Below are 25,219 nucleotides of genomic sequence, written 5' to 3' on the forward strand. Positions count from 1 at the left end.
GTACTCCAGCATTCAAATGTGACTAACATCTGTTTTCTTAAATTAGGAAACCGGAGAGAGGCTTTATGCCTCTGGATACTTTTGAATGCTGCACAACAGTCATGTGTTCTAGGTATTTGGCAGTTTGAGGCTTTGGTGATTCTCCCTGGCTGCCTGAAGACTGCTTAGAGCTGTTGTCAAAGCTTTATTCACATACTATCTCAATTAGGTAATGCATCACCCTTCTGCTGCTGTAATTTGGATCTTTGCATAGGGGTACCTCTGCCAACAGGATAGTTTCTTTGGTGTTAGAACAGAGACTGCCTTCTGCAATTAACTTTTATAGTACAAACATGAGCTATTAGTTCACTTGCAATGTCTTCAGCACCTCTGATGGTCACCTTGGTATTGCATGTTCTGTAGCTTACCGATTCCCATTCTGGTAAGGCTGACATGCACAGGGCTGGGCCAGGCTCTGTGTTCCCGGTCTCATCCTTGTAGACTCAGACACGTTTCATCTCCTGTCCAGGACTGCCCGACTCCCGGCGTAGCGCCAGTTCCACCTGAACCTTTTCCCCGTGGCCAGGATGTTTATAATCGCTCCTGGAGACGCTCTCCCTCTGTCACATTGGACCGACCAGCTGACAGACAGGTTAAAACATTACGAAGGGTGGGGAGGAAGGACAGGCACACACGCACGCCCACAGGCTGCAGAGCGCTCCGCCGCTGAGCTCGGATGGGTCGTTTCCGCGGGCAGGACCGCGCACCTAGCAGCAGGGCAAGGCGGCTGGCAACCTAAGAGCCACAAACTCCTTTTGATTATGGGCCCGTCGGGCCACGTTTGCGGGTAGGCAGAGCGAAGCAGCAGCACCAGCAGCCGGCCCGTCACCCTGCGCTCCCCCATGCCCGGAGCCAAGCCCCTCCCAGCGCCTGCACCGCCGGCCCGCAGCACCACGCGGCCCACCCTGCCCCGCGCCAGGGAGGCCTCCAGCGGGGCCTCAATGCGGCTGTCTAAAGGAGGGCCTGCTTAAAACCATGGTGGGCCCGCGCTCTGCTCCTAGTTGGCGGTCACCGAGCCCGGTGTCGCCCACCGTCTCGCCGCGGCTCTGCTCCGCGCCTCCATTCCTTTGGCTGAGGGGCCGACAGACCGCTCGGCGGCGGGCTTTGCCGTCAGGCAGGCTGGTGGGCACCTCAGCGCAGTGCGTTGGGGCCTTGGCGGCGCGCGGGGGGGAAGCGGCTCGCTGTGGGGACGCCCGGCTCGGCGGCGGCAGCGAGATGAGCGGCAAGGAAGGTGATGGTGCGCCGCCTGCCGCTGCCTCCCGCGGGCCGGCAGAGCTCACGGACCGGCAGGGAACGGGGCAGAGGGAGAGGCGTGAGGAGGGAGGACGGGGGGAGAGGACCGGCTCGGCTGCGTGGTGCCCTAGCTGTTCCCTCGGCCTGGCCTGTGGCCGTGCTTAGCTCTAGCAGTCCCCGTCCCCGTTGTTGAAAAGTATGTAGTAAAAAAACCAACCTGAATGTATTATTGAGCTTGTAAAGTGGTAGGAAGCAGCCGTCAAATCTTGCCGTCAGCCTGTGTGCTGCTCAGGCAGAGCTGCCTCCAACTAGAAATCAAACAGTGTGGCTTTCCTATGCTTTTCTGATCTATTTTCCTCCGATTTTCTGAAATTCACGTTGCTATTTGTGGACCCTCGTCTATTTCTCTCCATTCTTTTTGCCCCTGTTTCAGGAGGGCCTGTTTTTATTTTCCTGTGAGTCATTTTGATGTTCCAAACCTTTGGAGCAAGGTAGAGGGCTGAATTCTCTGCGCCTCTGCAGGGCTTTGTGTTTGTAACGTGCTCAGTGCTACAGGAAAAACAAAGCCCTGAACCCACGTCTGGACAGAAAAGAAGGAAAAAATGATTTTCAGTTTCCTCTTTTAGAAAGTAACAACGCCCACTTCTGGTTCGAGGTTGGGATAATAAACAAACGGAAACATTTTAAAATCCAGTGTTCTCCTGTAACTTCTAAGTAGCTTCCTTTTGTTTCTCTTTTAAGGAAATTAAGAGAGCTACGCACATTCAGAAAGGTATGCTGGTATGCGAGTGTGCCAAATGTTGGCCTCTGCTAGGAACACAAAGCTTGTCGCTGTCACAAGGTGGACATGAAAAGAGATGTGACAATGTGAATGATGCTCTTTTAGGTGAAGGAGTGACTGAAAGAAGAAACAGGACCCAAGTGCAAGTTGATAGTAAAAGGCAGTCTAGAAGAGATGGGTTTTGAATAAGGGTTTGAAAAGGGACACTACAGGAGGTAAATCTGGATAGTGGCAGTATGCCTAATTTATGCCTTGAGTACTTTTCTGATTGCTGAAGACCAATGACATAAATTACGGTCTCTTAGGAGGAGGAGGCTGAAGGGAGACCTTATTGCTCTCTTCAAATACCTGAAGGGTGATTGCACTGAGAGCAGGGCTGGTCTCTTCTTTCTGGTGACAGGGGAAATGGCCTCAAGTTGCACGGGGGAGGTTTAGGTTGGATATCAAGAAAAACTCCCTTATAGAAAGGGTTGTTAAGCACTGGAATAGGCTCCCCAGGGAGGTGGGTGAGTCACCACCCCTGGATGTGTTTAAAAACTGTTTGGAGGTGGTGCTCAGGGACATGGTTTAGTGGAGGGCTGTTAGTTATGGTAGCGTGGTTAGGTTGCGGTTGGACTTGATGATCTTTAAGGTCTTTAAACCTGAGCAATTCTATGATTCTGTAATTACTGTACAATAAACTACTACCTGTAGAAGTTTAAATATTTTCTTTCAAGTTGAATATTAAAAGTTCTAACATTGTAGGCCCTTTTTCACACAATAATTTCCTTGCAGCTATTCCTTTATGGAAAGAAAAAATGAGAATATGAATGCCTTATGACAAATGCACTTGGGATCCTACCGTGGTCATCCATTGGAATTGGTGGAAGTTGACCCACTATTCACTAGGAACAAGTAGTGTGGTATTGTGGAGATGGCATCAGCTGCTAATAGAATTTACCTCATTCTATCATGCAAAATATCAATAGAGCCACAAATCCTCCGATGACAGCATTCTGACATTACGTATTTTCTGGCAAAACTAGTTTATTTTTAAATGTTTTCATTTGTGTGTGCTTAATTTTTGATTAATAGGATCAGGTGGCTTCAGAAAACGAAAGCACGATAATTTTCCACATGGTCAAAGAAGAGAGGAAAAAGAGAATGTTAACCCTTCTTCTCCTTTGATGACGTCTTTTAAATGTAAGTTAGAATTTGGAAAGCCAGATTATGAAAAGTGTGCACTGTGGAATGTGCTAGGAACTGTCTATTTAGTAATGGAATAAGCCAGCTTTCTCATGGGGAGAAGTTTGAAACTAGTTGAACTCGTGTGTTGTACATTTAGAAGATGGTGTTTTGCTGTCTGTGCAATCAAGGCCTGACTGAAGGGCTTGGCATGGCTGCACCTGGCATGTTACCTGCTCCCTTTTTCATCTTACCTCCTGTTCCCCTTTCCCACCCTGCTGAACCTGATGCTAAGTAAACTGCAGTGTTCCAGCCAGCACAAGGTGATCTGGCCCTTTGGTAGCAGGGCGGTGTATGACCTGCACAGATGCAAAGTCTTGCCCGTAGTGACAAAAGGACATGGCTGCCTTTGGGGAGGCTGAGAAGGTTCCTAACTGCTGACTATAGTCTGGTGGTGCTTGGATGACCAGGTTTCTTAAATGGAAATCTGGATGCGTGGTTTGTGAATTGATAACTGCTTATAGGTGTGCTTTCTCAGAATGTGAGTTTAATAAACTGATGCAGGCCTTTCTGTAGACACTTACTTTGTTTTGATTGCCTTTTCTAAAAACAGCTTATATTTCAGTTTTTTTCTTTTTTCTTTCCAAATAAGCAGATGCAAACTGCCCTCAAGCAAAACTGTTTGCAAGGTATTTACGTCAGACTCAAATGTTAGTAAATTCAGTTTAACTCACTCTTAGGTAAGCCCTGACAAGGTGGTCTTTGGAAATGAGGAACATTAATGGATGGAGGAAGGAAATGTAAAACAGGGCACAGATTAGTGTAAAATTTTCCCTACCTCCCAAATTATTACTATTTTTTTCCTAAGGAAGATGAAGAAATAAAAGTTGGATGGCTGTTAGAGATAATGCCTTAGCACCATATAATTTCTTTGGTGTCTTTTAACAGATGTTAGAACAGCTGTATGAGTCAGCTTGGCAGATGATTAACATTGACCCCAGCACTTGTATCTTGAATAATGTACATACGCTTGCACTCTAAATTGAGCAGTGCAATTGGACTTTCAACTTTAATTTTTCACTCTCAAATGTATCAGGTTTTTTTCTTGATGATACTGTTAACTTGAATTCAAAACATCCCTTATTTCCCTCCTTTCTTATGAGATCCATTCAGCAGTGTTTGATTAGTTTCAGAACAGAGTAAGGGAGGCATTTCATCCTGACTTTCCAGGGTTGCACTGTTTGTATTCCACTAGTTAAGCCATGGAGTTATGAACCATTTATTTATGGTTTATTTAGTGGACTAACAGCATATAAAATGCTAATGTCATATGTGAAACATTTGTTCCCAGTTTTCACTAAGAATACTACATATGCATCCTCTCCTTATCTTCTTTCTCATTCGACAGAGGAAATTTATGTCAGTAAGTCAGAAATCTTATTTAAAATAATTGGCCTCACTTTGCTACTTTTAGTTCTTAAGGATATTAAAGTACTTGACTTCTGTTCAATTCTAGCTTTGATGTAAATTAGAACCTTTCTTTTTACTATTCTGTACATGTTTAAGTGTATGGTTTGGACTGCTTAAAACATTATTAGGGTTGATGTGTACTTAAGCCTGACTTATTAAACAAAAATTATATTAGTGACTAATTTTGCTGCTTAGGACTGAAGTTTCGTATATATGTAGCTGCGTACATATGCAGATTGATCCCTTAAGGAGGTTTTCAGAAATCTGTGTGCCAAAAACGAGAGCTGGGTTCCTGTGTACTTGTGAGTCCCTGCTTGGTGCATACCTGCACCGTAAGACCTGCTGTGTTTTGTTCAGAAATTATTCTGTGCCTTTGCCCAGTGGTGAGTGGCAGGGTTGCCTTTCTGTGGCAGGCAGAGGGCAATGGTGGTCTCCACAGCTGTGCCTTGTTCAGGAGCACTGCTAACACTGGGAAAAGGCTGACTGGGGCTGAGGCCCACAGCTGTTACTGTGGCACAGGAGCTCAGCTTTTTGCTTACACTGTATACTGTGGTAATCATGCTTATTTCCATAAAAATTGACTCTGCAGCATTTCAGCTGGAACTCGACACCAGGCATGATAAGTATGAACGGCTTGTGAAGCTCAGTCGTGATATAACAATTGAAAGCAAAAGAACGATATTTCTACTCCACAGGTATATCAGGTGAGTCACACTGTGTGTCTGTAGAAACCTAGAAGCTGTCTTTCAGTGTTCTGTGTTTGTGACTAATAGCTGAGATATTTTGTTGAGAAAGATTTAATTTCCCATAAACATCCTTTAGCAACTGAATGCATGCACCAGTTAGAGAATTAATAGATACTGGCTGAGGTTTTTTAGTTGGTTTTATTGGAATGTTAAACAGGATCGAAGTAGTAGAGTGTAACAGCAGATGAGAGCTTTTCAGCTCCCAGCAAGCTGGCAGAGAAGAGCATGCAGCTTTCCTTCTGATCAGTTGCCTCTGCTGTTATTTCCCCTTTTAGGTTCTTGTAACCTCACCTTCAGTCATCAGTACAAAAAGTAGGCAGCCTGGGTTGTTCGCTTCACTGCATTCTGCAATCTAAGAGACTTGTGCATAGAGTTTTGAACTTCTGTATGTTTTGTGTCCTCCTAAGCCTTCAGGCAACCACTGGAAGCCACAAACAAAGCAGGAAAAGAATGGGAAAATTTAGAGCTTCATGTACCCAGCTGAATAAAATATTTACTCGTCCTACGTGTAACTGCTATAAACAGCTCTCCCTGTTCTTTCTCCCAGATTTATTTTTTTCTTTCTTACCTGCACACATCTGTTTTGGTAGTATCTATTTTTAGTTACCATAGTAGTAACATCTATAAATAGACGTTAGGAAATTGCCCTCTTTTTAACTTGGTCTTCTGTGAGGAGTTACTGCGATAATTCTGGTAACTGCCTCAACCTTGGCTGTGAATAGCTGTTCCCAATGTAGGGAAAGGAACAATAATGAGACACTCGTTAATTCTGAATTTTAGATTCCTGTTTTTAAGATACGTGTGTTCTTGTGAGAGTGGAAGCTTTCCGTGCTATATTTTGATTTCCCAGTCCTTTGGTTTTTGCCATTGTTGTGTCTTTCTGAAATCCGTTTGCTTTTAAATGTTTTCTTGAGACCAGTCTATCTGTAGTCTCCACATAGCCAGTAAACCTAATAATATACTACATAGATAGTTTGAGGTTGGAGGAGGAATGGTTTTAAAGGAGACCGGTTAAACTAAACATACATGCCAAGTATATATTTGTAAATCAGATATTTCACTTGTTCTTTCATAACACAGTTCATAATTACTGTCTAAAATGTATGTACTTAATGTGTGTTCTGTAATGTATTGCAGAATACCAATACTTTTTGTTTTAAAGAGGTTAATGAGCTTCTACAAAGACTGTTCATTTTCCAGCATGCTCTTATGAAGCATTTGCATGTATTTCTCATTGCTCTTACTTAAGCAATTGTTAGAATTATTATCTGGAATAAATATCGTGCTACTGGAACTATGCTTGGCTCACTGATTATTTTCATGACAAGAATCTGCATAGTACTTCTTTCAGAGTCTACAATAATTGCCAATGGAAGTTGAACCATTTCTCATTCCGGTATCTGCTTTATTTTTTTTTCTTGAATGTCTATGAATGTGTTTTAGTGATAGAAAACTTGTAACATTTTTCTTTAACTGCCTGCTTCTATTCTGAAAGGTGCTGTTTCAATTTCTGCTTTGTGATTTCAGTGCCCCCAATGGTGACGAAGTACTAAATGAATCTGAAGTCAAATTAGATGCTGTCAGACGGAAGATTAAGCAGGTTGCACAAGAGCTAATCGGTGAAGACATGTATCAGTTCCACAGAGCTATATCTCCTGGTAAATTATTTTAAAATACAGAAAGTGTTTTGCACTAAACTCTATATCTTGCCTAGCAGTGGTTCCTCTTCATGCAGCAGGTTTGAACATAGCACATTTCTGTGGTTATAAAGCAGGATTCAGATTCATCTTTGTGGTTAGCAGAGTTAGCTCTGATACTGGAGAGACTATTATCACACAGTCTTGTTAGTGTTGCCGTTAAACAAGGATTTGCTGCAACTGGAAAACTTTGTACCCTGACCTACACTAAAGCTGGGAGTGGTTCTAATGGATGTACTGATCAGTTGCCTTTGACTGTGTGCTACATGCTCATTTACCCCAGTTGAAAAGGTTGTAACTTCAGGGAGGGAGAAAGAATGACTAGCTTGTGAAATTATACCTACATGAATTCACAAAGTTCATGACTTAAAATCCCTAGATTAGCATTTTCTTTCTTCTAAAGACTTGGAATATAAAGACTAGGAATATGCAGTTTGTGTGTTTCAGTTGCATCTTTTTCTGCTCTTCTTTGTGAAATAGCAATCTTTATATGATCCCTGAGACACTAAGTATCAGTGCTTTCATCACTTTTGCTGACAAAATATATATATTTTTGCTATGGAATGTGATTCTTACCTAAAATTCTTTTGCCTTATTTATAGCAATATATAAGTAAAGTCTGTAACTGCTTCCTTCCCATCTTGGTCATGCTATGGAAGTATCTTGCATATACCTATCTTATGATAGATATATTGGATTCCTGTGCATCTTTCCTTGTTCGGACAAGAATTCTTCAGTAACTTCAGAGGATTTCAGGGGAGAGCTGCCCGGATTTAATTTTTAAAATTATTTTACTTTTATAAGCTGTTGATGAATACATCTATCTATGAAGAGATGTAATTTACAAGACAAACAGTGCACAAGTTAACTTTTGCTTATGTATGTGAACTTAGGGTCATCTAAGAGTGAGATGCTCTTAAGTGAAAGCTCAGCTTGGCACTCCTGAACTTGTCATACTAGTTTTCAATGGTTCTAAGTCAATTCCGCAGCCTGCTTGTGGTGGTACATTTGGTTATTCAATTTAAGTGTGAGCAGTTACTTTTAGGAGAGACATTTACAACCTGTGTGAATCTTGCTGCCCTCTGTCACTTAGTATTTTAATGAGGCAATGAAAAAAAAACATGGCTCAAAACACTGTCACTACAAATGACCTCAAACTGTAAACAGTGATTGTTGAAGTGTTTGGCTTTTCATTTTAAGTTCTGTTTATAAATGCTGAGAATCCAGTCCTTTCATTCAGTTCTATGAAATGAAGTTTTTGAAAGCTTCCTTAAGACCTGTAAACAGTGTCTAAATAACCTGTGAAGCTCAGACAACCTGTGACTCATGTAATATTCTTTGCTATCTGTGTAACAGCATTGTTTGAGTCTTCATGCCACGAGTTATCAGCTTTGCCTCATGGTCAGAGCTATTACAAGGTAACCAGCTACCAACTGTTGGTTGCTTCACGTGAATTCTACCTTATTTCTTAGTATGGGGCTTAGTGTGGGTGAATTCAAAGAGATATACATACTTCTGTTTTTACCTAGGGGAATCTTAGCTGGAGTTAGCTTGCATTTATCTCAGACGTAGTAAGAGCACGCCTACAAAGCAGACAGGAAAACTTGTGGTAAGTTCTGTATGTACCTGTTTCCTATAAAGAAAATGAACAAACCTCTTGCTAGCATTCTGCTTACAGTTTCTCTCTTTTGATTAAAATAATAAAGTAGGTTTTAGTTTTTAAATAAATGCTTCCTTGCCAACCTGAATAGTTAGATATGTAAACATAACTTATTTTCAGGTTGTTATTACTATCTTAACAAGTTCCTGTTCGGGTTTGCTTCGTATACAGTTAGCTACGCTAATTCACCTTTACTGATTTGTGACTTGCATAAACATACCTATTAGTATCAAGATGGACCACAATAAGCTCTTCAAAAAACATTTCTCAAACTTTTCTTTGCTGTTTTAAATATCAGACTTATAAAATAACAAAGATATGTCCATCTGTAGAATAGGCTGAATATAGACTTGTAGTAGAGGAAATCAATTGCCTGCTTTGTATGTATAATGACTCAGTGCTTCCACAGCTGCAAAGCTTTTATATATGTAGTATATCCCCAACACTTGCATGTGGCTTGCAGTGAAGTGAGACTGTCATAGTGTTACAAGAAATCTTGGTAGTCTTAGGACAACTAAAGAGAATGAATCTACTGACTTCTGAGGTTTAAGAAACAAGGAGGAAGGCAAAGAGGTATTGGAACACTAGATCATGAGGAGGAATAGATGGGTAGAAGTAGGCTTTGCTGTCCATGTTTTCTTTTGATCAGATATGCAAACAAATGCCTAAAATTTAGCTAGATACAAAAATGCAGCCCCCCCATTGTGTTTTTCCAGCCCCTGTAGGTTGTAGGGTTGGTGTAGGACTGTTTGAGTCAGAAATGAAAATGGTTGTGCTTTCATCTTTATCTTCTCTTTAGGTATCATGAATCAGTGGCAAGTTTGGAATCTTCTCAATTGTACAATGCAACCTAGCCCAGAGATCTCCCAGTTGTTTCTGCAGTTAGGTAGTTCTTTCCTCATTAAAAAGACTGTGTATAAAATCCAACTGAAGTACGGTGACATTCATTCCATTTCTTTAGGTCACATGCATGGTCTACTGAATCATAGAATGCCTTGGGTTGGAGGGGATCTTGAAGATCATTTAGTTCCAACTCCATGCTGTGGGCAGGGTTGGCACACATCAGCTCAGGCTGCCCAGGGCCCCATCCAATCTGGCCTTAAGCACCTTCAGGGATGATGCATCCACAGCTTCTCTGGGTAGCACGTGACAGTGCTTCACTGCCCTCTGAGTAAAAAATTTCCTCCTAATACATACTCTAAATCTCCCCTCTTTTACTTTTACATTTCCCCTTGTCCTGTCACGATCTGCCCATGTAGAAAGTCAATGCCTAAATTTTGGCTCTTCCTTCAGTGGGTGGAGTTTGTGTCTGCTGGTGCTTGTCATGCATGTTTTGTATGGGAGTATGTTAGAGTATAGGAGTGTGCTACTGAGGAGACAGAGATTGCTTTTAGGCATTGATTATATGAGCTCGTGTCTATGCCAAATATGAAGCACAAACATGTAGCACAAACCTTCCTCTCACCTTGTTTGCTGAATCCACTCTTCAGTTAGTCGTTGGGATGGAAAAAAAAGGGCTGCACAGACTTAAAGACTTGTAGATTTTGATGCAGCTGACACTGGGATGAAGGTGACAGATGTGAAGATGGCTGCTGTCAGGAGAAGCTGAGGAGATAGAAAACCTAGAAGCATGAGGAAAGAAGGAACAGTTAGCTGAAGAATGACTGTGAGAGGGAATGTTTTATCCTCCCTGACTGCACTGTTTATGAGATACTGTAATGGTAAGGGAAAACAATGATAGGAGTTAAGAATGTTGCTTTTGGTTTTTGTTTTTAAGTCTAGTGGTTTTTTAATTGTTACCTTGCTTTTTTCACAGTGGAAAAGTTTGCATGCCTTTCTGAGAACAAAGGTAGCTAGGAGAAGTGCTAGATTGTTTAGGTATTTCCTGAAGCTGTAAGTCTTGACTTTCTCTTAGTTTTCAAGTCTGATTTTGTGTTCTAAAGAATTTCTGGAGAATTTGTTAAAAGGATTTTCGTGCACAAAAACATTGCAATTAAAGTGTTCTTTTCTTTTCTTCCAAAAAGAATAAAGAAACGCCTGCGTCCCATATCTCTAAAGCAGCATGTCCAATTAACCTCAAACTTCCTAAAAATATTCTCCTTTGTCTTGAAACCAAACATGAAACATCCTCCTGTTCCCCACCCTATGTCTCTCTGAGTAAAAGGCATCAAAACTGGGCTCGTAATGGAAACTGCCGTAGCAGCCTTAGCTAAAGAGTCATGACTATCTGCATCATAAAGCTGTCTAATACATGTTTTATTCAGTATAATAACTGCTCACCTATAAATAGAACAGTGCTAGGAGTATAATGCTTGGGAATATTGTTTGCCACTTGCAATTGTTAAATGCTTTTTTTGGGGTTACTCCAAACAGTTGTTCTTTTGACTTGAAGATAAAACAATTCTGGCAGAGCACTAAAGGAGTTTCATGCTTTCCCTCATTAAGATTAGTGCTAATGGCACGCAGGACGTTTCCCCAAAGGACACTTGCATGAGCTCAAACACTGAGTATAGCACTAATTGAACAACAACAAAAACTGATGACTGTTTTCTACGCGTTTCTTAACAGTACAGATTGTCCCAGGGGACGATTAAACAAGCAAACAAAGAGATACTGAAATAATGAAGTCTTTTTTTAATGTGGAGCTCTCCATTTGTTATGTTAGGATGTTCGGCTTTGTTGATATTTTTAAAGCTTTACTATTTGTAATATAGAATTCCTGCTCTTTGCCCCACTTTGCAGTGTATACCTTATATATCCTGTGAGGAAATGTGTACTGTTTCTTTAAAATTCTTGAGAGATGCTATGCAAGAAAAGGGCTGAGAAAGAGTTTATGAGTGTATGAAGTAAAAGGGAGAAACTTTTCAGCATTTGGTATATGTAGTATTATATTATTTATGAAAAACTCCAAAGTAGTACTGTAAAATACCAGTGATGGACAGGAAAAAACCTGTATAAAGTTTAAAGACAGAGTATGCTCTGTAACACTTTAGGATTTATTCCAAGTATGACCTCCATCTGGTCTGCATAAATGCTAAACTTGTGTATTGCAGAGGGCTGCTAAGAGTCTGCGGTAGGTTGGTGTTGGGTGGGAATGAATGGAGCACCTTTCTAACATGGCTTGTTAAATGAAATCTCTTAACTGATTGAAGCAAGCCTTGCCAGTTTTTGGCCCTTAACAGTGCGGGATGGGGACCTGTGTGAGAACTGTAAGGCTGTTGAGGTGGTAAACCATTTCCTATAGGAAACCTAGACTGAGGAAGCTATTAAGAGCAATCACTTAAGCTACATGTAGGTGTCTTTACAATGAGGTCAAGATTTTGCTAGGGACAAGTATAGGTGCGACATTGTCTTCACAGCTGATAGCTGCATGTAAATTCCCATATGGAACGAGGAACCCATATTTCTTTCGGGGCTTCTTTGCTAATACAGCCTAGAGTGATGATAACAGATGTAACTGGAGCACTGTTGGCTGACCTTTCTGTTTGCTGTGTGTCAGTACTAGCAGTAACAGTGAATGGAGTGGGTTGCTCAGAGGAGCTCATTAGCTCTTTATCATGTCTGCACTTGCTCTGAATGGGATTAGATGATGAGGCTGTAAAATGTCAACACCTTGTCAAAACTACTGCTCTGTGACTGCTGATGTTGATGCGGGGAATTCTGTGTAAAAGTTCAGCATTGACGCAGTAGGTTTATCTTGTGCAGACACTATTTATGTTCTGAGAGAATGTTATAACGTAGCTTATTTCTCTATCCTACCTTATGCCATCTAAAGTCACTTCAGGATTCTTACTGTAATGCAATAAGTTGTGTTGGAGTGGATAAAGCAAACTGTGCTACCTCTTCCTATATATATGCAAAACAAAGCTAAGGCTAAGAACAATTATGTACCTCTGAAAAATAACTTTTTTTTTTTGGTCTTACAATTTAAAAACTGTAATAAAGTAGGTGACATACAGAGGAAAAGCTTTTTACTGCTTAAGGAAGGGTATCATGAATTGTAATCATCTCACCCAGGAAAACAACTTTCATACACCTCAAACTTGAAAGGAAAGCTGTCCGTGGAGGAAGCAATCAGATTTCTGCAAGATGGTGAGAAAACATAATAACACAGGAACAGGATGTAGCTAAAGAATTAAGTTCATCTCTCTGCTGTTGTGGGTGAGAGGTAAAATGCCAGAAATGGAAACAAAGTTTCCTGATTATACTGAAAAATTAATGGAATTTGCAGTGAAGAAGCCAATATTTATCAGATATAATTTTGTTAATTTGTGTGTTCTTTCTTTGTGCGTTTCTTTGTTCTTGCACAGTCAAGAGCGCCAACAAACTATCAAACTGATTTTCAGTAAGTAAATTGCCTGTTTGAAACTTGCTATCTTCAGTATATTATGTTTTACCACTCTTGGACTATTTCTAGCTCATGCCTATTTTCTAGGTTCTTCCAAGGAAAGTGAAAAATCAGTATGGTAACCATGCGGAATTCAGCAAGTAATGGTGGTACATCCCTCAGATCTTCAAGTGGGGACAAAATAGAAGGTTGTGAGCTTATCTTCCACAACATCTTCTACAAGGAAACTGTTGTCTATTTGTACACTTGTTTCTAAAAGTAATAACACAAAAGGCTCAATTAAATTGATCTCTACAACGAGAGTATAAAACTCTGCAGTTCTCTGCAGGGTTTTGTGTCTGTTTGGGAAATAGTTTAACTGTCATGGGCACTTAACGCCTGTTAAATAGGGAGCCTGTGTTTGTTTCTTTAATTTTGAGGAACGCAGACAAACCTCTGGTTTACCTTTCACCTGGCTGTGGTGTGTATGCAGCTTTAAACTAGCAAGCAATGCTAAAGCTCCAGCATCTGAAGTGTATCATTTACACATACATCTGGAAAGGAACAGAGCTGCAGGATGGTCATGGGTGTGTCAAGTAGAAATTGACCAATTGATAAAGCGTTCAGGATTTAATAAAAGAGATTTTCACCAATTTAATTATTGATTTGATTGTAAACCAGCTTAGATGAATCATTGCTAGATGCAATAGACCTTCTGGTTTCAGTTACCACCTTGAAGTGATTACTGGTAGAATGCATACAGTATCTTACTCTAATAAATATTCCTATATATGCGCTGATTGTTGAAGTGATTTTAAACCTGAATTGTTAAAATGGAGCAGTTCATCTGGAAGCGGACTTGGCTGTGTTTTTCTCTTCCTCATTTCCCTTTAAAATTCAAAGGCTGAACAAAGCTCTGCGTGGCATACGTACATAGACGTGGCTCTGCATGTAAGGTTTTACTTAGTGAATAGAAATAGCAGATTTATTTATTCATTTATTTTCAAATTCATCAGCTTTTATGGACATCAGCTCTAGTGCTTTTATTTGTATTTGTTAGTTATCCCCATTGTATAAAATCTGTTCTTCAGGAAGAATTTGAAGCCTTTTTCACAGCAGTGTGTAGGTGGTGTGTCTGTGTGTAGCTGGCTTTAGTATCTTTCTGTAAGCTGTTATAAAGTTAACCTTTGACTTCATACAACCAACTAATCAGCTGTTGGATTGTTTTGCAGCCTCGTTGTTAGTTTAATTCAATTTTTACCATTTCTGGATGGAAAGAAGCGTGAATCTAGGGAATTGGTGCTACGTCTGTTGACAAATTGAAATGAGTGAGGTGTCAGCTTTGTCTTAATGGGGTGCTAATGCTGGAGTATAATTATTTTTTTAGTCATAATTTCTTTACTAATACCTTCAAAATTATTACTTGTACTTGTTTTAGCTGATAGACTCTCGTTTACTTATTTTACCCGTTCTCATTGGTCAGCAGGCTTGTAGAAATGGGTTCATCTAATTCTACCGTCTTCCTTGTGTTCTGCAGAGTTCACTGACAGAAGCTCTTCATTTATCTTTGGGTTTTTTTCCTCAGTTTGGGATTTCCACAACCATGTGATTTTTTTTTTTTCTTCCTATTTTTTAAGAGAGTAGCTTAGTAGAGCAGGTGTGATAAGGTAGGGCTGTCACTGTGTTGTTCTGAGTTGGTGATGAATTTGCAGTTGGGTTGTTTCATGCGATTCGTCCTGAAAATAATGTTCTGCACCTGCGATACTGGAAGAAAAATGTGTATGTTTTTAAACAGCCCTTCTGGTGGCTGCTGTCGGTCAGTGATTCCTGCTTCATGGTCATGGGGAGGAGCTGGGGAAGGTGACACAGGCTGTCTGTGAGAACAGAAAGGTGCAGGTGGGGAGGAGAGCAAGAGAATGAAGAAGAGAAGGAAAATAGCTTGAGGAGAAATAGGGATGAGCGTCATTCAGGAAACTGACAGGTAGTGTCATTGTTGCTAACTTTGAGATCTGAGAGGCATGGAATCCATTTTAACCCATTTTTAAGTGTTGAACAGATACTTAAATGAAAAAATCCAGAAAATTAAATGTTATGAGGACACTTTCCCCTTCTTGTAATGTAATAAATTATCAAAGTATTTTAACTTTTCTGTAGCTTCGGCTTTGTAATTGTAAGAAATGCTAGTGGAAGTAATGCCATGCTTTTAGTTGTGGTTTCCTATGTGTGTTCTAGGGAAAAAAAATGCATAGAACAGTTTTACAAGCAATTACTGGCAGCTCAATCTGTAAATAATCCAATTTTGGAATAAATCCAAAATAAAAGCATGAGGGGAAAGGTACTGTTAGTACTTTTAGACAGTGTAGTGAAATGGGATGGAGCTTTTCACCTTGGGGATTATTTGCTGAACATAGCGGATGTCCTTCCATTAAGCTAAAACATAACATATTCAAACATCCTTCTACCTGCATAGAAAAACACCTTCTTTCAAGGTCTTGGGTCGCTAAAAGGTTACGTTGCAGCTACTTTTGGAAGGACTTAAAATATGACTATTTATGCAAAGGAGTTGCTGCCAGTCTATTTGTGATGCTAACAGTGTCACATAGGGTTTTGTAAACTTACTTGTAAATACTGTGAGGTGAAATGACAAACCAGAATGTGTGTACAGTATGCATATAGTGGCGTTAAGGGGAGGAAAACTGGAACAAGTCAGCTTGGATGGGAAAGGAGGAGGTAAAAATGTGTGTGCATTTATGCTTGTGTTTGTATATAAGTATATATGGAGAGAGAGAAAGGAAAATAAATGCATATGAATACAAAAATGAAAGAAGGAACCAAACACTTATCCTGGAAAAGGACAAAATGTGTGTAGGAGTTAAAGTGGAATGAGTTGAAGCTGGGAGTTAAGACTGATGGAGAAAACTATATACTGGAAAGTCTGAGAGCTGATTTGATCTCTTTGACAACTTGGGTGGGTGCCATGTTGATTCTTCATATCTAATAGTCTTCACAGATAGCAGATTCTCATAGATGTTGTCATATGAAGTGCTGTGGTATTGGGTAACCTACAACTTATCCATAGAAAAAGCCAAAATGTCATAATAAATTACTGGTTGTGTTACATCAGCAGAGTAAGTCAGGAGACAAAGAGGTGATGAAGTAAATCTTCCTTTCTGCCACTTCTGAAGCTGCTAATTTTAGAAAATCCTGACTAGATTTTCTTTATTAGTTCTCTTTGACTTCTGCCCAGAATGCTTTAGCCAAACTCAGTTGATTAAACTATTGCATTTAATTGGCCTTACAGCTCCCTGCAAAAGAGAAATAAAATGAGTGTGTCTTTGGTTGCTGAATCTTATTCTGCTTTTCAAGCTGTTGCTGTGTAGGACCATGAAGGGTGCAAACTGAACTGCCTTTCTGAATTGCCTTCTCTCACTTTGCAAATTCATGTTTCAAAGGAAAAAATGCAGGTCTTTCGTTAAGCTTTTACGATTGTAACATGAAAAACATTGAGGTCTCCTCTAGCTTTCTGAGGATCATTCCACTTTTCTCTGTTACTCAAGACTGTGTTCCCTTATTACTGATTTAGACTTTCTCTTTTCTCTGGATGAAGCCTAACTTTTCTGCTTCCTAGATATCTCTGTAGGCTGAGATTCTGGCCCTGGGGCGGTCTGCTGGGGGTTTCTAAGATTATTTCAATGGAAACAGGATTCTAGTGCTAGTTACCTTGGGTACCTCCATCTTTTTTTTATACATGACATATTGGCAAAGCTGTTGTCTGCTCATGGCCCTTTTCAGCGTGTTACAGCAGTGTCACCTCTTTGCTTTTCTCAAAGCAAAACCATCCCCTTGTAATTGTTCAGCACTGTTCTTCTAAGATCCATCATGTTACAGTCTGTTCCTTTAATTTCCTCTTTTGGCTCTGTCTCTGCCCCTTGGTCAGATACACATGTATTGTTATTGTCTTCAAAACTTTTTAGCTTAGTCCTGCTATGACTGTTTTCTCCAAATTCATTTCTGCTTTTTTTTCCCCCCTCCATCAATGCCAATTGCAGATTTGTGCTTAGGAGCTTTTCCCACATGCTTCCCCCAGATTTGCTCTCTACACATAAGGAAAAATTAACAGAACCTATGAGTCACCATCTCAACGTTCAAGCTGTATTTTTGATCTCACTTTTGCTAGTAACGCATACAGAAAATCGCCATCTGCTGAGTTGATAGTGAGAGGTAATTGTGACAGGTGGCTGCAGATGGCATATAAATGTGGTACAAGCTGTGTTTCTTATCCTATCTTTTATTTCCTTGCTGGCACACCTTTTGTTCTTCCTGCATTCCATATTTTCAGAGTGTCAGTTCTTGAGGATAGGGCTGTCCTTCATTGTATTCACCTTGCCAAACACTGCAGCCTTATCTGGGTTATTGTAATTATTGTTGTTAGGTTTTGGTCTGGATTTATTTGCAAGAAAACATGCTTTGTCCTGAACATGATTTTTACCCTAGCCTTTGTTTTTCAAGGAGCCTATTCACAAATTCCTACAAAACAAATAAATGGGAAATGAAGTTTTAAACAAGCATTTTCTGTTGCGAATAACATGAATTAAAGGAAGCATTACCTGTATTGTGTGGAGCATCTGCCTCGCTTTTGATTTATCTGCAGTCTTTTACTTTTTTTTGCACTACGCTCCATGTCTGTGACCTCATGTAATAATCTGCACTCTCCACCATATAAATGCAATGCTTTAGAAGCTTCTGTATAGGGAGAAACTTCTCAATATGTTTCTGGGAGTGAATAGCACGATACTTTCTACTGATGTACTGGAGGATCTGAATGAAAAATGCACTTGGAGTGAACACTTGAAAATGTTCATCTGCTGTGCTTTTGCTCTCGTATGTCAGAAGTGTGCTATGTTAAATAACTTTTCAGTGTTATTTCTGGATTATAGTTTTCACTTTCCGCTAGTAATGTTAAAATAGTCTCACATACGAAGCATGGCTCATTGTTCTAAAGTCTGAAACATTTGCTTAATAATAATTCTGTGGTTTTTTGGTTGTTGTTTTTTTTTTTTTGCAGGACTTCAAGAATATATTGAAGCTGTTTCATTTCAGTATTTTATCAAAACCCGATCTTTAATTAGTGTTGAAGAGATCAACAAGCAACTCATATTTACAGCAGAAGACAGAGAAGAAACAGCAAACACGGTAAAAGTTTTTCTTTTCTCATATAACGTATATCTTTCTGGAATGGTAACACAATGATTGAGCTTAGTCCTACTTCTGGCATTTGATTGAACTAGTCCAGTTAATGGAATGGTATTGCATGTACGTGTGGGCTTTGACTCAGTCATTCAAAAGGTGCTTTTTATTCTGAGAAGTTTTAAACTAGATCAGTGGGCTACAAGTTTATTAATTTCACATCCCCTGTAGGGCAAAATGAACACCATCTGGTAGGGAGAAGGATGTGGGATTGTAAAATACTGAGAAACACATACAGAAGAGGGATTTTTAATGTATGTGATTGTATCTGTAAGATCTACCAGTGTACAGTAGTGTAGCAAATGTTGGAGGAGACGGATGAATTTGAGACCAACTGAAATCTTCCTACTTCATACTAAGATAATCAGGGCAGGCACTCTGTTTAGCTTCTGTTAATATTCATTATGTGTTTTAGCTAGGTTATTTGTAACGTTCCTAGAGTTGCTCATTGTGTTTTCATAGGACAAACTCATGTAGTCTTGTACCTTAGCCCTCATGTTGTATCTGCTATTTCTTCACGTGACCATACCTTTACCCTGCCCTACACAGAATTTGCACAGACACTGCTGCAAATGGCCACAGCAAACTGAGCGCATTTTGTTGGCGGGGCTCAGGAGGTGGCTGTGGTAAGGTACAGAAATAGTCATGCAGTGCACGTGCGAAGTAAAGTAATACACAGCACAAGTGCTTTAGAGACTGCTTCTGTTGAAGAGATTCTGTTCTGCAGCACTTTTTTTTCTTTCCTCATTCTTTTAGTAAGATCGTTGTAAAGAGGCCAGGTTTTCAGCTTAAGTTTGCTTTTTCTTACCTACAGTGGCATGCTTCTTTTCCCTAATTGCAAAGTCATTGATGTCTGTATGCACACCTCTGACCAGACTGGTGATGTTTGGGTAGAATCATAGAATTACTCAGGTTGGAAAAGACCTTGAAGATCATCAAGTCCAACCACAGCCTAACCAGTAGCCTATCTCTTAAAAAAAAAACAAAACAAAAAAACAAAACACCACAACAACAAACCTCTGCTAAATCATATCCCTGAGTACCACATCCAAACGGCTCTTAAACACATCCAGGGATGGCGATTCAACCACCTCCCTGGGGACCCTATTCCAGTACCTAACCACCCTTTCTGTAAAGAAGTTCTTCCTAATATCCAACCTAAACTTGCCCTGGCGCAACTTGAGGCCATTTCCCCTCATCCTGTCACTTGTCACTAGTGAGAAGAGACCTGCCCCACTCTTACTGTAAGAACCTTTCAGGTACTGGAAGAGCGCGATAAGGTCTCCCCTCAGCCTCCTTTTCCCCAGACTAAACAGCCCCAGCTTCCTTAGCCTCTCCTCATAGGGCTGATTCTCCAAGGGTAGATGTTCCCTTGTGGGAACGAGGGGATAGAAGCACACCTGTGCTGTCTCCCAGATCACTGGTATTTTGGCAGTCAAAAGTACTGTAGCTTGGAGAGCAAATTTGTCACTTGTGGTGACTTTATTTCATGAATATTTATTTAGATATTTTGATGAATTCAGTTGATATAAAAAGCAGATCTGAGAGAAGTCTACCTGTCAGCTTCTGCTAGAAAGCATTTTGAAATTCAAGGTATCATTACAAAATGATGCGATTTGTTTTTATAACACAGACTCTCTTATTGATTCTTGAATGTTTGTGTATCTTTGGACAAGACCATTCAATCAGAATTTAAATCCATCAGGCTGAAGTCTGCAAGCCAAAAAAATTAAAGGCAAATGCAAATAAATGTTGATACAAAAATATTCTGTTTGTATATAAAAGTTGTAGAAGCAGAATGTACTGATCATGCTTTTCAGAGAGGAAATCACATCTTGATGGAATGGATGCTTTCATATCTCACATCATGCTGGGGGAAGGATTAGTAAATAGTACTTCTGAAATCAGACTGTGGAAGCACTGTGCACTAGAGTGTTTGTAGTTCCTATTGCTTTACAGCGCATTAGGTAAATTAGTGTGCATTTGAACCATTTTAGTTTCTTTTCCATAATTCTCTGTAATGGACTTTGCTCTGTTCTGTCCTCAGACCTCCAGTTCCCAGGATAAACAACCACACACTTGGAGCCTGAAGGTGACACCTGTAGATTACCTGCTGGGGGTGGCTGATCTAACTGGAGAGCTGATGAGACTGTGCATCAGCAGTGTTGGAAATGGTGACATCGACACACCTTTTGAACTGAGCCAGTTCTTACGTCAGATTTATGATGGTTTTACTTTCATTGGCAACACTGGACCTTATGAAGTATCTAAGAAACTGTACACTTTGAAACAGAGTCTGGCAAAAGTAGAGAATGCCTGCTATACGTTAAAAGTACGGGGCTCTGAAATCCCCAAGCACATGTTGGCTGACGTGTTCTCCAGCAAAACAGAACTGATTGACCAAGAGGAGGGTCTTTCTTAAAATAAGGTGACTGTCACAGCACAGAAGGGGAGAGGACTTACACAGAGGAATCTTGTTAGTTATGATTTTTAGGGCTTTGACCCTCTCAAAGCTTTTTAGGTAGAGACATTTTTAGTTTTATCTATGAGAAGATTCTTTGCGATAGTGATTTGTAACCAAAAATACTTTTTATGGTGTGCAAGAGAACAAATGTTTGACTTTGTCCTCTCGCCATGGAATTTCCTGTATTGCTCCGTTGTATCCTCTTTCAGAATGACCAAACGTTCCACTGCGCTTTGCACCGGTGACTGTCAGTAGTGCCGGTCACCTCAAACAGGTGTGGTCACAGTTATCACTAATTAGCAGTGGAAAAAAATGGGTAGGTACTGGTTGTGCAGCATTAGCCATAGGTTTTTGCTGAGCTTTGTTTTCTGACTGTTTGGGTTCTGTCTTCACGTTGTATCTAAAATGATGCACCTATATGTGTGAAAGGTCAACCTTTGACTTGAAGCGGAGGTGGTCTTGAAAAGATGCCATATTAGTGCTTTTAAGCATGAAACTGAAGCTAAGTCAACTTCTCTCCAGTTGGTAATGAGGCGAATTGCACCAAGCATGTATTAATGTGCACTCATCGTTCTGGGGCTCTGTTAAAATTGAGCTCTGTTTAAGTTACACAGATTCTTTAGATATTTTGATATGGGTTAGAAAATGTGGAACTTAGTGGTTAACATTTTGGGAACACGTTTCAATGCCGAATCTGCCATTGTTGTAGACAAAAACAGAAGGAAGACCTGCCAAGTATGCTTAATGCACATAGATTGGTTAAGGCAAGTGCTTCTTGAACAAAAAGAAGGAGGCTTGGTGCTGGAAGTCTGTTCTCTGTTGTTTGTGCTGCCCTGAGGACCTCCAGTGGGGCTGAGCTAGTATAAGGATAGAAAGGGCCAGCCAAGCTTTAAATATCTGTTAGCAGGAACTATATCATGTGCACGTTCCTATGGAAAGGAAATTGCAAACAGAAATAAGGCAGACATTCTGACTTCCAGGTTTATCTTTGAGGTGGGTATGTCACCGCTGGCAAAAAATCAGGGCTTTCTGCCGGTGTCTGAAGTTATGGAAGTCTGATAATGTACGTTATGCTAAAGGAAAACAGATAAAACAACATGATCTTTAGACTCCAGGAAATAGGCCTCCCAACTGCAATTGAAAATACTGCATGTTTTTTATTTCCACTTCCATATGCTGTGATAGTGCCAATGTTTTTCCCATGAGCGTGTCCTGAGTAGCACGGATCATCTGATACATGGGCAGGAATGGGGAAATAACGTTTCTGTCACGTTTTATCCCGTTGTTTCCACATAAAGCAATATGTGGTGGGTGCTTTTTCCCCCCCCTCCATTATTACTGTTGGTTTTTCTTTTTTCCTTTTTTAAACAATAAATTCTGAAAGCAGTCACTGCCTGCATGTTGGGGTTTTTATGTTTGCTGGTTTTGCTCCTAGAGGTAAATAGAGGTGTGAGTTTCCCCCCGATGAACTACTTTCTCAACCGTTTTATTCAGGGAAGTCTGATAAGTAGCTGGGTTTGAAACTATGTGATCCTCTTGAGATAAAACAAACCACAACAGAAAAACCAGCAAAAGATTCAGATGGCTGAACAGTTTAACACCAGTATAAATCTGCAATGAAACACATTTTCTCCTTTTTTATGTCTTTTTTTGGAGGGGGGTAGGTGTGAGGAGGAGTAAGGAAGGAAAGCGAAACCTATTCATAAGCACGCCTTCTTAAAATGCTTTGTTAAGGTGCAATATTCATCTGGTATTCCACTTGAAGCAGCTACAAGAGTAGTGTCATGTCTTTTGGCACTGCTAACTACTGCAAGTAATTGCAGGAGGATGCATGTGGGATGAAAGCCTATCGTATTGTTATTAGATGTATTAGCTGATACTAAACAGAGAGCTGTATGTTGTCTGTCCCCGTAGCTATTGGGCAGAAGCTGAACGTTTTCATGTCACAGTTTGAAAAGGGATGAGATGAGTGACACTGAGAGCCTGCTGCTGAATGAGCGCACAGCGGCCACTGCTTTAGTCAAACAACTGCTGCCCTTGCACAGTCATTCATCATTTGGGAATCACAGATGTATAAAAATGGTATTTTTAGTAGCAGAATTGAGAGGTTTCTTCAAAGAGAGTGCTTTGATTCTAATACCAACCTTAACATTTCACTAAGCCTAGAGAACTTCTTAATGGCAGATGAGATTTCTAAATTCCTTCAGGCTGCCTGTTTATAATCAGAAGCTGTAATAATCCCTAATAGGGAGGAAAGTGTATGTGTGGTGTATTAGAGCAGCAGCACAGATGGGAAATAGCTAGCGGCCTGCAAACCTCCTGCTCAAGGAAATATTTTTCCCCCCAAAACAATTAGACTGCGGCTATTTGAAAAGTGACAGACATTTATCAGCAAAACAAGCTGCTAAACAAGCAGTGGCAATTTTCCCGTTTCTTATCCCATTGCTCTGTGGAGCCATTGATATGCTTGGTCTACAGCCAGAACAGGACTACGTCATAGCAGATGTTTCACGAGGGCAGATCTGTGTGCTAAAAACCATCTGGCTTTCTGAAATCTTTCTCAGAGGTGATATTTCTTTATGTTTGACTTTTGTCCCGGCTACTAATTTGCAGAGAGGAAAACAGATCCAACCACATTGAGCTTTCCAGAACTGCAGTGAAGTTATATAAGAGAAGGCTTCCTGTTGACAGGACACGTGTGTGTATCTACTCGGTCTTCTTTACTTGGATTTTTTCAGTGAGTTTATCCAAAGAAAAAAAGCAATAAAATTAGAATAGACTTGATATTATATAATTTGCCTTCTGGAATTCTACTGACCAGACTCTGGGACTACCCTCAAAGAGTTTCTGAACTTCAGAGCAGACAAAAGAACAACCAAGGAAAATAAAAGGAAGGTGGTGGAGGAAGGAGATGAAGTGGAAGTGAGAGGACAGGGCCTTTACCAGAAGACTGCGGAACAGCAGTTCGATTTACCACTTCTGATTTTGGAAAGGGAACTTCTCAAAACTTCAGGAAGTCTGAAGTGCTGACAGTAAAGGGTTAGTTGGGAAGGGAGAAGGCAGTAGAGCGGGAAAATGGAAGGAAGTAAGGTGAAAACAAAGAGAGGAAAAGTGGCAAGGAGTGGGAGAGCGTGGAGGAGGAGCAGGATGAGCTGCAGGACAGAGTATGCGCTTAGGGTGGGAACTGGGGAGGACATGGGACAGGAAGACAGCTCTGCAAGAGGCTGGAAACCACTTTGAATCTGAGTAAGTCAGCTGTAAAAAAGACTTGGTGCCAACCTGTAGGGATGGTAGGACCATGAGATACCCAAAGCCCTCAACTCTTGAGTAATGAATAAAGGGAACATAATTTTCTAGGCTGTGAGAACCTGCAGGTCCTGCTTTGAGCAGGGTTTGTGGGATCCAGCTGTGCTGCCATAGATTAAGCTCTTTGTTCCCAGACCGCCCCATCTCCCATGCTTGTTCACCTTCATTCCTGTGCTGGTAGCCAGTCATTGATGGGTGATCTACCAGAATTTGCAACTGCTAGTAACAAAGTTAAAGGTATTCTGTAACATAAAGGAATGCTTACTGTGACCACTGCTTTCCACTTGTATGCTGGTAATCTGTTTCGCTGTTGTTGGTGCTCAGCTCTTTCTTCCCTTTCTTGTATTTCTTAGGCTTTACTGTTCTTTTGAGTCATTGTCCATGTCCATCCAATGGTTCAGTCTTTTCCATGTCTAGTTGATGTCTTGGGGTAAAACATCTCCATGTGGGAAGAAGAATCTGTTGGTTTCTTAAGCGGGCTTGACTGCTCACACCTCCAAATCTGAAAACGTCACTCTGCTGTGAGGGGAGAGATCTGCTATTCTTGTGCTCCAAGGACCTGGTGCTATGTCCTATGGCAGCCATGGTCCTGTATGTCAGGACGGGTGGGTAGGAACACCTCATGTTGCTCTTGCAGCTGTGCAAACCTCAGTTATTTTGAGGCCTGCAGTCATCACAAGCCAAGAGAAATGGTCTACAAACATGAAGGAAGCTGCTTCTCCAGTTCTTAGGAAGGTTGTCACTGAGGAATATTCCCACCAGTTCCACCTTTCTTTACCTAACTCATTGCCCCTTTGAAAGGCCTGTTTGCAGACTGCAGCAGGAGAGGCTTGCCTATGGGTTCTTCTAAAGCCAGTCGGTGTCTCCCTGAACACTGGCCAGACTTGAGGAGATGGCTCCTCTCAGCTCCTCCCACAGGCTGACACCGCTGGCCCTAGTGTCCCTCCTGCCCCGCAGTGAGGGGGGCTGAGTGCCCAGCCTGCCCTACTGGATTTCACAGACCGGTGTCATGTGGGTTCATCTTCTTTCTTCCTACTGTTCTTTTCATTCAGATGTTTACTCCTCCCAGAGAAAGGGGCTGTTGT

General features: G+C 40.8%; 1 protein-coding gene and 1 long non-coding RNA gene across 2 annotated transcripts; one reads left to right on the forward strand and one right to left on the reverse strand.

Moving 5' to 3' along the window:
* The first annotated feature begins 888 nt into the window (after positions 1 to 888).
* Positions 889 to 23,616, forward strand: TSNAX (translin associated factor X). The gene is made up of 6 exons (XM_072333832.1): positions 889 to 1,270; positions 3,128 to 3,235; positions 5,277 to 5,391; positions 6,961 to 7,091; positions 18,183 to 18,310; positions 20,412 to 23,616. The coding sequence occupies exons 1-6, from the start codon at positions 1,015 to 1,017 to the stop codon at positions 20,784 to 20,786; spliced, it is 1,113 nt and encodes a 370-aa protein (XP_072189933.1). The 5' UTR covers positions 889 to 1,014; the 3' UTR covers positions 20,787 to 23,616.
* LOC140250808 (uncharacterized) lies at positions 5,554 to 25,001 on the reverse strand. Its single transcript, XR_011903283.1, has 3 exons — positions 24,400 to 25,001; positions 10,256 to 10,412; positions 5,554 to 5,854 (listed from the first exon to the last, which is right to left on the reverse strand). It is a non-coding gene; the product is annotated as an uncharacterized lncRNA (long non-coding RNA).
* Positions 25,002 to 25,219: the final 218 nt, after the last annotated feature.

This window comes from Excalfactoria chinensis, chromosome 3 (assembly GCF_039878825.1).
Source record: "Excalfactoria chinensis isolate bCotChi1 chromosome 3, bCotChi1.hap2, whole genome shotgun sequence".
Taxonomy (NCBI): domain Eukaryota; kingdom Metazoa; phylum Chordata; class Aves; order Galliformes; family Phasianidae; genus Excalfactoria; species Excalfactoria chinensis.

Bases quoted from the DNA above. Each gene is read 5' to 3' on its own strand.
- TSNAX (XM_072333832.1), top strand. From the start codon at position 1,015: ATGGTGGGCCCGCGCTCTGCTCCTAGTTGGCGGTCACCGAGCCCGGTG. The intron at 5,392-6,960 runs GTGAGTCACACT...TTGTGATTTCAG, and splicing joins CTACTCCACAGGTATATCAG to TGCCCCCAATGGTGACGAAG. The intron at 7,092-18,182 runs GTAAATTATTTT...TTTTTTTTGCAG, and splicing joins CCACAGAGCTATATCTCCTG to GACTTCAAGAATATATTGAA.